Source organism: Pithys albifrons, chromosome 8 (genome assembly GCF_047495875.1).
Source record: "Pithys albifrons albifrons isolate INPA30051 chromosome 8, PitAlb_v1, whole genome shotgun sequence".
Lineage (NCBI taxonomy): Eukaryota > Metazoa > Chordata > Aves > Passeriformes > Thamnophilidae > Pithys > Pithys albifrons.
In genome coordinates, this window is record NC_092465.1 from 34,791,756 (window position 1) to 34,805,000 (window position 13,245).

The 13,245-nt window shown below is 42.5% G+C and overlaps 1 protein-coding gene across 45 annotated transcripts in view; it reads left to right on the plus strand.

Annotated features, from left to right (window-relative positions):
• The window catches only part of MAP2 (microtubule associated protein 2), a 224,578-nt gene extending 211,593 nt beyond the window's left edge, over positions 1–12,985 (plus strand). For 28 of the 45 annotated variants that reach the window (XM_071562691.1, XM_071562707.1, XM_071562712.1 and 25 more), the window contains 4 exons: positions 5,867–5,959; positions 7,474–7,555; positions 8,043–8,155; positions 8,837–12,985. In XM_071562691.1, coding sequence (XP_071418792.1) covers positions 5,867–5,959; positions 7,474–7,555; positions 8,043–8,155; positions 8,837–9,052 — 504 coding nt within the window. In that variant the 3' untranslated portion in view covers positions 9,053–12,985. The remainder of the gene's footprint in view (positions 1–5,866; positions 5,960–7,473; positions 7,556–8,042; positions 8,156–8,836) is intronic. The other 17 variants (XM_071562736.1, XM_071562710.1, XM_071562719.1 and 14 more) reach the window with 1 other exon arrangement.
• Positions 12,986–13,245: the final 260 nt, after the last annotated feature.

The following is a 13,245-nucleotide window of genomic DNA, read 5'->3' on the forward strand; positions in this document are numbered from 1 at the left end:
CTGGTCTAGTGTAAATGTTGCCCTTGGCCCAAGCCCCCTGCTGTTCCAATTGCCAGTTGGGCCACTATATGTGGGAAAAGAGTTAGTTTACCCTGCTGAGTCCAGAGCAGTATGTGCCTAATTTAGAGAAACATTTGACTTCCTCACAGGGTACCCATAAATTCCCTGCATTGCTGAGAGCTCTGACAGGCAGTGTTCAAGCAGCACTGAAGGTGTTAGAGCACAGCATCTCGGTCCTGCTGGGGACCCTCTAGAAGCAGTGTGGGTCAGTGAGGCAATACTGCATGCACAATGCCACATAGTCTGCTCAGGGCTTCAAGTCTGGACCATTGCTGAGGAGTTGACAGTGGACAGAGTGGGGGGGAAGGCCTGTCACACTTTCAGGGGTTCAGACAGAAGCCAGTTTTCTCATGGGGTATACAGTTTTTTAGAATAAACACAGCATTGTCTCTAAAGCTATATTTTCCATTGTGGTTTAATTTCACGGAGTTAGGACATGCTGAGGAACCTCAGTTTGGTCTTTATCAAAATACTGACTTCTCCCTGTTTAGCATACCTGCACAAACCAGCATTAGATCAGAAGAAAACATACCCATTTCAGACGTGCAGATCAGAACAAGGGTTATGAGGGACTCTGTCAGGACATTATCTTGTTGAAATGTCCCGTGAGTGTGAGTGAAAAGCCATCCTGTTCTGCAACAGACTAAAGCGTTCCCTGTCCTGAATGAGAGCATGGGCAGGATTGATGTGTCATTTAACTTGCAGCATAACTGAAGTGCCTATATGTACATCCCTACTACACCTCTGCCCACACACACAATGTACATACACATTCAGAACATAGAGACCTTTCTGGTGAGTCATGTTGGTTTTGCTGTCTTTATTGCAGATATCTGCATCATCTAATTCCTTTCATCAAGTGCCATCATAAAAGTTTATAATTCTTTTGTTGTAGCTCTGTTCCTTTGGAAGGCAGTAACAGATTCTTCCTTCCTCAATAGTTACAAATTTCCCTCTGAGTTCCAGCTTCAAATAATTCACATACAGTTTACATTCTTTGTTTGCAAGCCAAAGCTTCTCTTTAGCCTGAAGAGTTCCTATCCCTTTCTGGTACTCTCCCTCTCCTGTTTACAGTCTGTTTTCTCAAAGGAAACAAAGTTTCTGCAGTCACACTGGCTGGCAGTGTCAGCCCTCCTGAGCTCTTCTGGAACTTGTTGGCCAATTTCAACCAGTGTTGGCAAGGGAGCAATGGTGAGCAACACAGGCCATCCCTCCACGCTGAGTGATAGCTGTTGACTGGCTGCAAAACAGAGACTCAGCATAACACTGTCATTGGGGTAAAGGCAGTGATAACTCAGCCCTTCTTCAAAATCAAACAGTTGGTTGGTTGTGTATTAGCTTCTGTTTGCCCAGTCAGGCAAACCTGGAAGAAAGCTTAGGAGACACTGCTGGCAAGAGGGGATAGGTCTTGCTGAAGTATGTAAGATTGAGGAAGTAAGCAATTTAAAAGCTTAATCTACAGGAAACAAGGCTCCATTCATTTGTGGCACACTTAGTTATAGAGGGCAGTCATGATTTAAATATATGCAGTAATATTGATATATTCCAGGAAAGAGGGAAACAGATCATCAGGGAAAACCTGGATCAGTGCAGTTCCTCCCTGTGGCAGATGACCAGCACAACACAGCCACATCACTCAACTCACTTCAGCCCTCAGCATAGAACATAAGTGATACATGGGTCTCCTGCTGGCCCCTCTGCATAGGGGCATGTTCACCCAGTGAGAGGATAATTGAGATGATTGGTCCTTCACATACCTCCTGGCCAGGTTTATGGGCCACGAGACTCATAAACTGTCAGACTTGTGGGTGCAAATCAACCTTTAAGCACCTGATCAAAGGCACCCTCCCAACTTTTCACCTTGCTTTGGTTACATTTTAAGCTACAGGGCCCCAGTCCATAGCACTGAGGTCTTGTCATGACCCTAAGACAGCATTTTCAGAGCAAATGCATCCCTGTGGCCATAGCTAAGAGGTGCTGCTCATCCATTGCTGAGAGAGATGTGCTCAGGAAGTGCTAGGAATGCTTTCTGTTTTGCCTAGTTGTATCTGGCCTGAAGCATTCTGGGAGCCAGATCTGACTGCACAGATGATGTGTGTTTCTGAAACTGATGTGACATCTGTCTTGTATAGTGGTGGGGCACATTTTTAAACAGTATATTGAGAGAAAGCACAGGCATAAAACTCCAAAGGCATGTTTGACTGTACGTTGGTTTACTTGGATGAATTAAGCACATGGGAGGGAGAAAGACAGAAATCAGTTTGCCTATAAAGTGACCTACCAGTTGTGGGGTTTGCTAGTGCTGTCATCACTGTTATTACTGAGTAGGCCATCACCAGTTAAATAGAGTTTTTTGCTTTAAAAAGTTTAAGAAACCAATAACATCCTAATGGTTTGATTTAGTGGTTATGTTGTATGTATTAAAGGGGACCCAGGAAAGAGCTTGCTGTGAAGAAATTCTTCACATTAGCTGCAGTGTGATCCTCTGAACATTTCATCTTGGGAGTTGTAGTGGGTTGACCCTGGCTGGATGCCAGGTACACACTAAAGCCGCTCTCTCCCTCCCCTCTGAAACTGGACAGAGGACAGAAAAAAATTCAGTAAAGGATTCTTGAGTTGAGATAAGAGCTGGGAGAGGTCACTTACTGATCACCATCACAGGGGAAACAGACTCATAGTGGGGATATTAATTAAATTCATTACTAACAGGATCAGAGCAAAAGAGTGAAAAGTAAAATAATCTAAAAAACACACTCCCCCTCAGCTCCTTCTTCCTTCCAAGTTCTACTTCCTCCCCCACAGTGGGGCAGGGAGACAGGGAATGGGGCTTACAGTCAGTTGTTGTTTTCTGCTGCTGTCAGGGAGAGGAGTCCTTCCCCTGCTCCCTGTGGGGTCCATCCCATGGGCAATAGTTTTGCACAAAACTGCTCTCCCATGGGCCACTTCTCCATGGAGTGCAGTCCTTCATGAACAAGCTGCTCCAGCGTGGACTCGTCTCTCCACGGGCTGCAGGTCCCTGCTAGGACCTTACTCTGGCATGGGCCTCCCACGGGGTCACAGCCTCCTTTGCACATCCTCCTGCTCTGGCACTCTTGTGATCCTCCATGGGCTGCAGGGGGACAGCTATTCTACCATGGGCTGCACCATGGACTGCAAGGGAATCTCAGCTCCAGCACCTTAAAGCACTTCCTCCTCCTCCTCCTTCTGCACTGACCTTGGTGTCTACATTGTTGTGCAGATGTTCTCCCCCCATTCTTTCCTTGCTGCAATTTTCAAAAGTGCAGTAACTTTCTTTCCATTCTTAAATATGTTGTCATGGAGGCATTACTAATATTATTAATTACTCAGCCTTGGCTAGCAGCAGGAAGTCCATCCTGGAACCAGCTACCATTGGCTCCACCAGACACAGGGAAAGGTAGCAGCTTCTAACAGAAGCTATCCCTGCAGCCACCCCTGCTACCGAAAATCTGGCCACAGAAACCCAATACAGGAGTATACTGAACTTCAGTCAAGGGTGTACTCTAGGTCCTCAGTGCAAGAGGATTCAACTTGCTATCTAAATTTCCCATTATCCCTACTGCAGGAGCCAAAAGCAAAAATCCAATATCCCTATGTCTTAAGTTGAGCTGGCAAAATGCAAACCCCCCAGTACAGAGTCAGAGCTTTTCTCCCTCCCCGCCGAGAAAAGGGAGGAAAGGAAAAAAACTTCAAACTACATTTATGCTTAAACTAACTATATGTATTTATACAGAAAAGAGAAAATTAAAAGAAACTACAAAATAACACACACTTACACAATTTGGATATAACAACAATTTTCTGCTTCCTACCAAAACCAGATTCCATTACTCTATAAGCATCCGAAAAGACACCCAACAAGTATAACAACAAAATATTTCTACTTCTCTGAATTCGAACAAAGGGCAAGTAGCGGCAGCAGCAGCAGCAGGGCCCACTCCAGCAAGACAGCAGCTGCGTGTCTTGTCTCTACTTCAGCCATGATGGAACTGACAAAAACACCTCCTACTCCTGTATTCATATCTTAGGTTTGCATCATCTGGTATGAAATATTTCTTTGATTACTTAAGTCAGGCGATACCTGTCTTTTCTAATCTACGTAGATTCTCTGAGCCTGCTAATTTGAGGCCTGGCTAAAACTAAAGCCCAAACTACCACACCCTGTAAGGGGGCAAATAGTCTTTCCCTAGTTTGGAGACATGAGGCACAAAGGGGAATGATTTGTTTCAGATTTATCTGGGAACGTGGGGCAGTCTGGGGACATGAAACCAGGGTTCTGCTTCCTCCCACTGACTGCTTCAGCTGTTTTGCAGCTGCTTTGTGTTCCTGGAGTGGTGAGAAGAAGCTGCAATAAGGAACCCTAGTGTGCCTTTCCCTCTCTCTTACCTCAGTAGTGGTTTACCTACAGCAGCAGCCAACAGGACTGTGCTAAGTAGTACATCAGTGAAGGCTCTACAAGTGCCTTTTAGCAAAATGAACAGATAGTGACCCAAATTCTGTGTCTTCCTTTACAGGAAAGAGTATAAATTCATATTGAATATTAATAAATAAAGATAAAATCCAATGTAACGTTTGAATAAAGACTTCACATTTAACCCAGAGAAATAATATGCTGCAAGGGTGGCACTCTGGTGCAAAAAAGGCAGTTGCAGCCTTGGCCAGAAACACCTTCTCAGACACCTGAAAACCCTAATATTGGTGAGCGTAAACCCCTGCTCTTGCTCAGAAATAAATCTGAAAGTGGTCTCAGTCAGGCGTACATGCAGTTGTCCCTGCCCACTAGTAACTGTCATCATTCCCTGAGTGCAATCATTGGTGGCACCTGAGTTCTGCCAGAGGGAGTAACTGCTTTGCCGTGGTATCAAGCATGGGACACTACGGCCTGCCCTTCACAGAGTTCACCTTCAGGCATTGCCATATGCCTGCAATGCATCTATGGCTAAGGCAACATATTAAAAATGTGGGCATGTGCCATGTGTAAGGGAGGCTGGCACCATCCAGGGAAAAGCAGAGACCTAAGTATGTAACGTGAAGAGACAAAAGCATAGGGGAGAACCACAGTGCTGCTAGCACCACAAAGTTGTGGTGCCCAACTCTATGGCCAGCCCCAGAAATCAAGAAGCAGGGATTGCAGGTGTACATTTCCAGATGTTGTTTTCTGCATTGCCCTTTAGGAGATGATGGTAGAGAGAGCAGTAGAGAGCTCTGACTTCAGTTTAATTGATGTTGATCCTCTTTCAAGAACACTCTGAGGTCTGTTATATGAATGTAGCTGCTGTTATGGCTGTGTGGCAGAAGGAGGGTGGAAACACCAAGGGATTTCAACATGTGCTTGAGCTAGCTGAATATTTGGTTTCTGCATAAAAGGCTGGAATGGTCAGTGTGAAGAGAAGGGTTTCGAGCTTCTCCATGCAGCCAGTTACACAGAAACATTGAACATCACTCAACAGAGCCTAGGACAAGGTGTTCAAGGACTGTGCACAGTACAGGCAAGCAAGGAGTTCTTTAAACTTCTCAGGGAAAAGCCACCTCTCGTATCTCTCAGTATAAAAATTTCCCCTTTGTATTTCACCACCACTTTGTGAGGCAGAAAAAGAACAGTGCAGTGTATTTAGAGGTGCTGTGTGAACATGCCAAGCATAGAGATTGTCAGGGTTTACTTCCTCACATTTCAATACAAGTGTCAAACGGAGTCGCAGCAGGAGGCAAAATTATCTTGGCTCCCTCTTTCTGCACCCCAGTTGAGTGTGTGTATGGTATATAGTAAGTTACCTCCGATTCCTTTTAGGTTAGGATTTTAAACAAGAAGATCGATTTTAGTGATATTCAGTCCCGGTGTGGTTCCAGAGATAACATCAAACATTCTGCAGGGGGAGGAAATGTAAGTAGTATGGACACCCTGTGAACAGGCATTTCCACTGTGGTGACCCACCTCACACAGCCAGACCCCTCTGTCTACCTTCGTCTGAGCACTATTTTCCTTCTCACTGTTGTTTCACATTTTGAGTGTGGTCTGGTAGTTATGTGAGCCCTGAGTATCAGTGGTGGACTCCTGATCTTTCTCCACAGAGCACAACACATTTCCAGAACTTGGACAGCTAGTAGAAATGAGAAAAGAAGTGTTATCTCTAAATGCTCAAGGGTACTGACAGTGAAAGCGCAGTGTGAGCCAAAGGTTCAGGGCCTTTCATGGGAGCAGCCCAAGAAAGTTATTTCCAGAAAGAGAGTGCAGCTCACAGTGAGACTCCAGCCTCCATGTTGGATGTTTTCCAGTGCACCAGTCCCTCTCCAGCTAACCTTTCAGTTATATGCATTCAGCAGAGGGGAAGAATAAAAATAAGACATAAGAACAAAGAAAGCTGGGAGCGTGCTGAGTGCTCATGCCGCAGCATTATTCCTGTATAACAAACTGAGTTTGCTTGGGGTTTGACCGGACACCCCTTGATTCTAGCAGGCACACTGGAACAGCTGAAGGCAGCTACAACCATCCTGATGGAAATGATCTCCCATCAGGTGGAAGAGCTGATGATGTGGGCATGTCTGATCCAAACAGGTTCAGTACAGCCACTAGTGCTGGCTTAAGTCATTGCTGGTGTTGTGAGCAAACCAGTGTTATTGCAGTCATCCTGCAGCTCCTGGCCTGGTGGGGATGTGACTTCTTCAGGCCTGCCAGAACAGTTGCTGTTGCTGCATCTTGGGAGCTGTTTGGGAGTGCAGTGAGGCAGGAGTGTCACTCAGTGGCTGTTCCCAAGCTGGGCTCAGTGCAGCCATGGCAAGGCAGCCAGCAGCATGGTGTGGAGCAGCAGGAGGAAGAAGGGTGCAGGTGCTGCTGCCTGGCTAAGCAGAGCGGTGCCACTGCTCCAAGGTGAGCAATCAAGCCACCTGGCTGAACAACAGCCTCCTCAGGTACAGCTGCAGGAGGCACATGTAGATTTATCAGGCTCTCCAGAGTAGATTGACAGGAAATGCATAACATATTTAGATCCAGAAAAATATGAAACAGATGGTGGAGGAAGAAAACAGTCACCAAAATACCCTGGTTGCCAGGATGCACATTCAAGAGCAGAATCAAATGGGATGGGTCCTACTGCGTGCACAGCTTTGGAGCACCCACCCTGAGAGGAGGAGGCTCAGAAACATTTTAGAAATAACTAACAAGCTGATCTGCTTTATCCTCCTCTTCATTTTGCGTTAACCTGGCTCTGTCATCTCCCTAGGTGAGAGGGAAGCTTGCTTGTATTAATCCAGGTGTTTCCTCCTTGGTGGCATGATCTGTTTTCTACTAACTGTTTCTCCTTTTCCAGTGGTTTGTAGAGGCTTGGGCTCCTCTGCAGGGCTTGTCTTTTTATTATTTTATTCATTTCTGTAATTTGTGCATTTGTGCACTCTTGACAGGTACAAATTGTAACCAAGAAGATTGACTTGAGTCATGTGACTTCCAAATGTGGCTCACTGAAGAATATCCACCACAAGCCAGGTACTGTAGGAATTTCTTGGCTGTGGGAGAAAGCAAAGATCTTATCTCGTTATGCGAAGGAGAAATCATGGATGATATCCCTCTTTATTACAGTCCAAGAGAAAGTAAATACACTTTGGTAATAAAAAATACACTTAACTACTTAACTGAGTATATAAAGACAAAGTTATAGAACTGGAGAGGTGATAAAAAATAACACCAGAGGATGCTGCTTTGGCATAATATTGAAATACAGACTGAAGTCAGCAAAACCCTGCATGTGCTTAAATCCCATGAAAATCCATGGGGCTGCAGTACATCCTTACAGTTTGAATATATGTTGAAGGTTTCATATTTTACTGAACGTGCAGAGCATTATTCTGTGCTTCTCCGAAACCATTAGATCTCAACTAAAAGGGAAGTAATGTGAGTGCATCCATGTGCTTCAGGTCACGCTTTCTCTCACACCATTCCAGCCTCTTAATCTGTGTTTCCTTTTCCATTGTAGGGGGGGGGCGTGTGAAAATTGAGAGTGTGAAACTGGATTTCAAAGAAAAAGCTCAGGCAAAAGTTGGTTCACTGGAAAATGCCCACCATGTACCTGGAGGTGGTAACGTCAAGGTAAGGGAACAGCTATCAGAGAAAATGCTTCCACTGTGCCCCATGTCTGATGAAATTGGAGCTGTGAATTCAGTAATGGCTCTCAACTGAGTAGAAAACATTTGTCTGTCCTCCTTCAAGCACACTCACATGCCAGTTTGTTCCCTTTGAAATTTGGAATGACCTATCTCACATCCACATCTAAGCTGAGAGCGAATCCTAAAGTCCTATAGTTGGTGCTCTGACTTTCTCCCTAATGGTCATCCTTGCTTGGGACCATTGGACAGAACAGGTGTGATCTGAGATGAGGACTGCTTTGTGAAACAGGAGAAAAACATCTTGAAAGTAAGGTCACTGCCACAAATATTTGAAAGTACAAATTTTAGAAACAAATCCCTGTTTTGTTTCCGAAATAAATGTTTTACATAAACACATAATGTTAATGAAATTTGTACATCTAGGGACAGTGGTACTGCTCATTAAAGTGTCGATCAGAGACAGAAAGGGTTAGAGAGTGTAACATAGTAAGTCAGTATCTATTAAACAAGGTGAAAAAATGATGAGTTTCAATTATTCTAAGGAGAGAGGAAGCTTCAATCCTTCTAAGAGTTTTTAGAAGTAAAATTATGCCCAAGTGATAATCTATAGCAAGTTAATTTGGTGACTATATAATGTGTGAAATTCTTTACTTTCCTGGAGCAGATTGACAGCCAGAAGCTAAACTTCAGAGAGCACGCTAAAGCCCGTGTTGACCATGGGGCTGAGATTATCACACAGTCACCAGGCAGATCCAGCGTGGCTTCTCCACGCAGACTCAGCAACGTCTCATCCTCTGGAAGCATCAACCTGCTTGAGTCACCCCAGCTTGCTACCCTCGCTGAAGATGTCACGGCAGCCCTTGCCAAGCAGGGCTTATGAATTTGCTCGTTTTGCAGTGTATGAAGTAATAATATTTAGGCATGAGCTCTTGGCAGGAATGGGCTCAGAGCAGGTGTTATGTTCATTCTTTACCATGTCTAAAGCTAAGTCACATCCCAAGACATGTAGTTACCATACAGTTAAAAAAAAAAACAAAAACCAGAAAAAAAATATTTACATAGATGCAGAAATTGGCCCAACCTCCATTTACAAAAGGAAGACACTGGCTTTATATGGGTATACAACAGCAGTATGTTGCATTGGACAGTTATTGTTGCTCTGCTCTGTCTTGCATGGAGTACTGTACTATGATAAAATGCATTTTTACCTTTCATGTGCCTGAAGGCCATCCACCTCTATCTGAAGAGCCTTGTTGATATCCCAAGTTGCTCATTTCACAGTTCTGTTGATAGATGGGGAAATAAAAAGTAGAAGTTGCCCATTTTAAGTTATTACTGGTCAAATTAACAGTCTGCTTACCAGAAGGAAGGGCATATAGAGAAATTCAAGTTTAATTTTAAAAAAAGTGTTATTTTGTATAAATGACTAGAACAAAAGTTGAATTAAGTTATTAACTGTTTTTTTGGACCTGGTTAATTATGCCAGTGTATAGCTGAAAAGCCAATAAATTATTTAACTAATAATTAAAAATAGTAGCTGAAAACATTTGACTTGTGCTTGGGGAAGTGACATAAAAAAAGCTGCTGAAAGCAAGCACTTCTACCCCAACAGACTTGTGTCTGATTAGAAAAGTTGGTTAAGCGGCTAGATTTGTGTACACACCACTGGTTTCACATCGTTTCTGTCTGTTTGATACAGTATTATGGATATATATATATTTCTCTGTGGCCATTTGTGATAACACCCTCCTCATATACTTGAATATTCTACTTCTTTATTCACAGTATCTGTGTCTCTTGCACCCTTTGGTGTTGCAATTTTAGGTATGTAAAAGTAGATGTTAGTAGGGGTTTTTTTCCCTATTCATAAGAATACATTTAAAAAAGATGAAAGTTTTAGCATGAAGTTGCTTTCTGTAACAACTAAAAGCCGTGACCCTGTTTTAGTGCCAGATGCAAGTCTCTTCTGTGATGCTAAAAAAAGGAATCCTTCTCTTTCCCTTTCCTTCCCTTTCTTCACAAAGGAATGATTTTTGTGGGGTCCAGACATTTGTAAAAGGGTCTCCAAAGATGGCTGAGTTTGGACTCTGGCTTTTTAAAAAATCCACAATAGTTTGGTTCAAGCTTTTTTTTTTTCCTCTTTCTTTTTTTTGGTTTTTTGGTTTGGTTTGGTTTGGTTTTTTTTAAACTCCCATAGTAACAGTGAACATTAGAATTTTTTTCTTTTTCTAAATTGAAACACAGGAAAAAAATATGACGATGTTGTTTCCACTCCTTTAGTGACATCCCACGTGTACACTCAGGCAGTCAGACAACAGTGATAAACATAGCAGAGATGCCTGCAAATTACTGTATATGAATAAATAAAAATGAGCTCCCTAGACTGGGTTACGATTGTGAATCATCAATAAATAGGGCATCTTAAAGTCTGAGCAAAGTGGGATTCTATTGGCTATAAAAAAGAATAAGAAAAAGTGTGCATAAAAGACAAAAGGCAGAGATATGTAACCAACCAATCCAGTGGAGTTACCTGGGAGAACTCCAGCTCTAAGGGAACACTGAAGGTGACAGGGAGGTGATCCTCATCAGCAGATAATCACCTGCTGATGCTCTGTGTACAGTAGATATTTTGAAATTATCAGTTTACACTCTCGCAGATTGTTTGATCTTTTGAAGCCTCTTAACTGAACTTTGCACTGTCAGTTGAGCTATACTTGATACATGTATTAGGTTGATGTTGTGTGTTGGAAGCTTTTGATCTATTCTTTTTCCTTCTTAATTTGTATGCGTGCGTGTATGTGTGGGCTTTGGTCTGAAAAGACTCATAGGGAAGATTTTTATGTCTGTGGAAAAGGATTCTAATAATTAATAGCACAGGATTCCCCATCATTAAATTCAGGTGGTAACACACAGTTATTGGATATTAAATATTCAGTGGACCAAAGGGGGATTGTTGCTAAGCTGCCACAGCAGTACAAACAAAATAGAATGGTTACATCTCTCAAAGTTACTTAATATGAACTGACAGCCCCACACATGACATTTCAGCTCTGCAAAAAGCTTTTTCACACTATAAGGTATACCTAATACTGTTTTTAAGTCAGTTGTTTCATACAAAAGACGGTGAGTTTAGAACCATGCGAAGTGCGCCTGGAGGATTCTGATTTCTGCCTTGTATTTGTTACACTTTTGCATAGAGTAATCATAAGAATTCACACAGAAACTGTCAAGTGAGGTGCATTAAAAGCCTCTTCCCGTCTTTTCAGAAAATAACAGAAAGGAAAACCAACAGTATTTATGTCACCTTGCTCTCATACTATCAATTGATATGAATTAGCCTTGCAGTGGTTTTTTTTCTGTGTCTTTTGCCAGGGTGGGAGAGAAACTATGGTACTATTCAACCTTCTGCTCTCTGAAGCTGAGCACCAGCTCATGAGAACAGTGATAACCTGAGACTCAACTTTTTTTATTTTACTTTTAAAATCAACATACTCTAGAAAATTAAGCTTAGTTAATCCACCTATGAATCCAAAGTTAGAGCGGTGTAACACACCAAGTCATCTATTTCATGCATTAAAATGAGCCTTGTCTTGATTCAAGCAAAGACCTTTGTAATCATCATCATCCTTCCATAGAAAGAATCCTAGAACGCTGTGGAGTTAGATGAAAAGAAATCAAGAGTTTTGTGCTGTTAAATAATAAAAAACCAAGTTATGTTACATGACTCTAGATGTTCACTGAAAAAGCTCTTATTAATCTTAACTTCCTCAAGAAGAGTGTTCATTTTAAAAACAACAGTTTGTAAATAATGTAATCCCCACTAAAGAAAATAGAGCCAGCTTCCTGGAAACTGCATCTGTTGTGTTTCTTTTCCACAGGCATGTTGAGCCAGCAGGTTTGTTGGGTGCCTGAGACCCAACTCGGTAACAAAGCAGAAATAATCCAGACAAAAGGAATGGTGAAACCTTGTTTTATTAGCTAGGGGAGCACCCTAAATTTAGTAATCCATCAAGTTGCAGAGACCAAAAAAGTGCTTCTGCGTCATTCGCAGGGTTCTGTTTCTATGTAACCACAAGCTGAAAGAAATAAAAGTTGAGCAAACCTCTGTCCAGCAACAATAAAGGAAAAACTAATCCTGTTGAGGGAAATTGTTAGCCCACAAGGGCAATGTATCTTTTCACTTTACAGAAGTAAATGGAATTATCCATTCAGCACTCTGCTAAAGTACAGTAGTAACCTCATCGTGACTGCTCACATATCTAAGTTTGCCTTAATATATGATGCTAAGGGAGTCAAAAGGCAGCCTGTGTTTACTACCACACATGAGCAGTTTTTTCCATGTTGGATCAAATACTGTTTGAAATCCAAGTACACATGCCCCTTCAAAGGCAAATGCCTTGAAGAGTAGATCATGTTTGCTATGAAAATTGACACAAGTAGGTTTTTAGCCTAGGTGTCTGTCGAGTTCACTCACTAATCAGATTGCTAAAACAACTCCCTCTGCAACTCTAGCAATTCCCACTGCAGGAAGGTAAATTAGTTTCACACTTGGAAAAGTCAAGCATATAAAAGCGGCTTCAACTTTAGCAAAGAGAAAAAGCCAACAAATAAACATAGCGTCTGCTGGGATGTCAAGGAATATGGTCTGCTGTTACAAACCTGTGTTTTTTCTGATAATTCTAGAGCCTGTTACCATAAAAGAGGCATTTATTGAATGGCTGGTGGTAGGTAGTTCATGTTTTTCAATCCAATTTGCAATTGTATTTGTTGCTGTATAGTGATTGTTTTGCAAAATAAAATCGCTTGTCATCTACTTGCTTGTGTCAGTGTCCTCTGTGATGCAGCTCCTCCTGCATCCAACACCTGTGCACTGGGGAAAGGTGCTGTGCACCTACCGGTACTGCAGAGTCAGTCTGGCCAGGAGCAGGCATCACAAATCCAGTCATATTTCTCAGCTAATCCCTGTAACTTTTAGCCAGAAGAATCAGTTTTTATGGCTGGCATCCTCTTCTGTGAGGCAGTATCTCCCTGCTGTGTGCAAATTTCTTCACAGAAAGGGTAATTAGATATTGG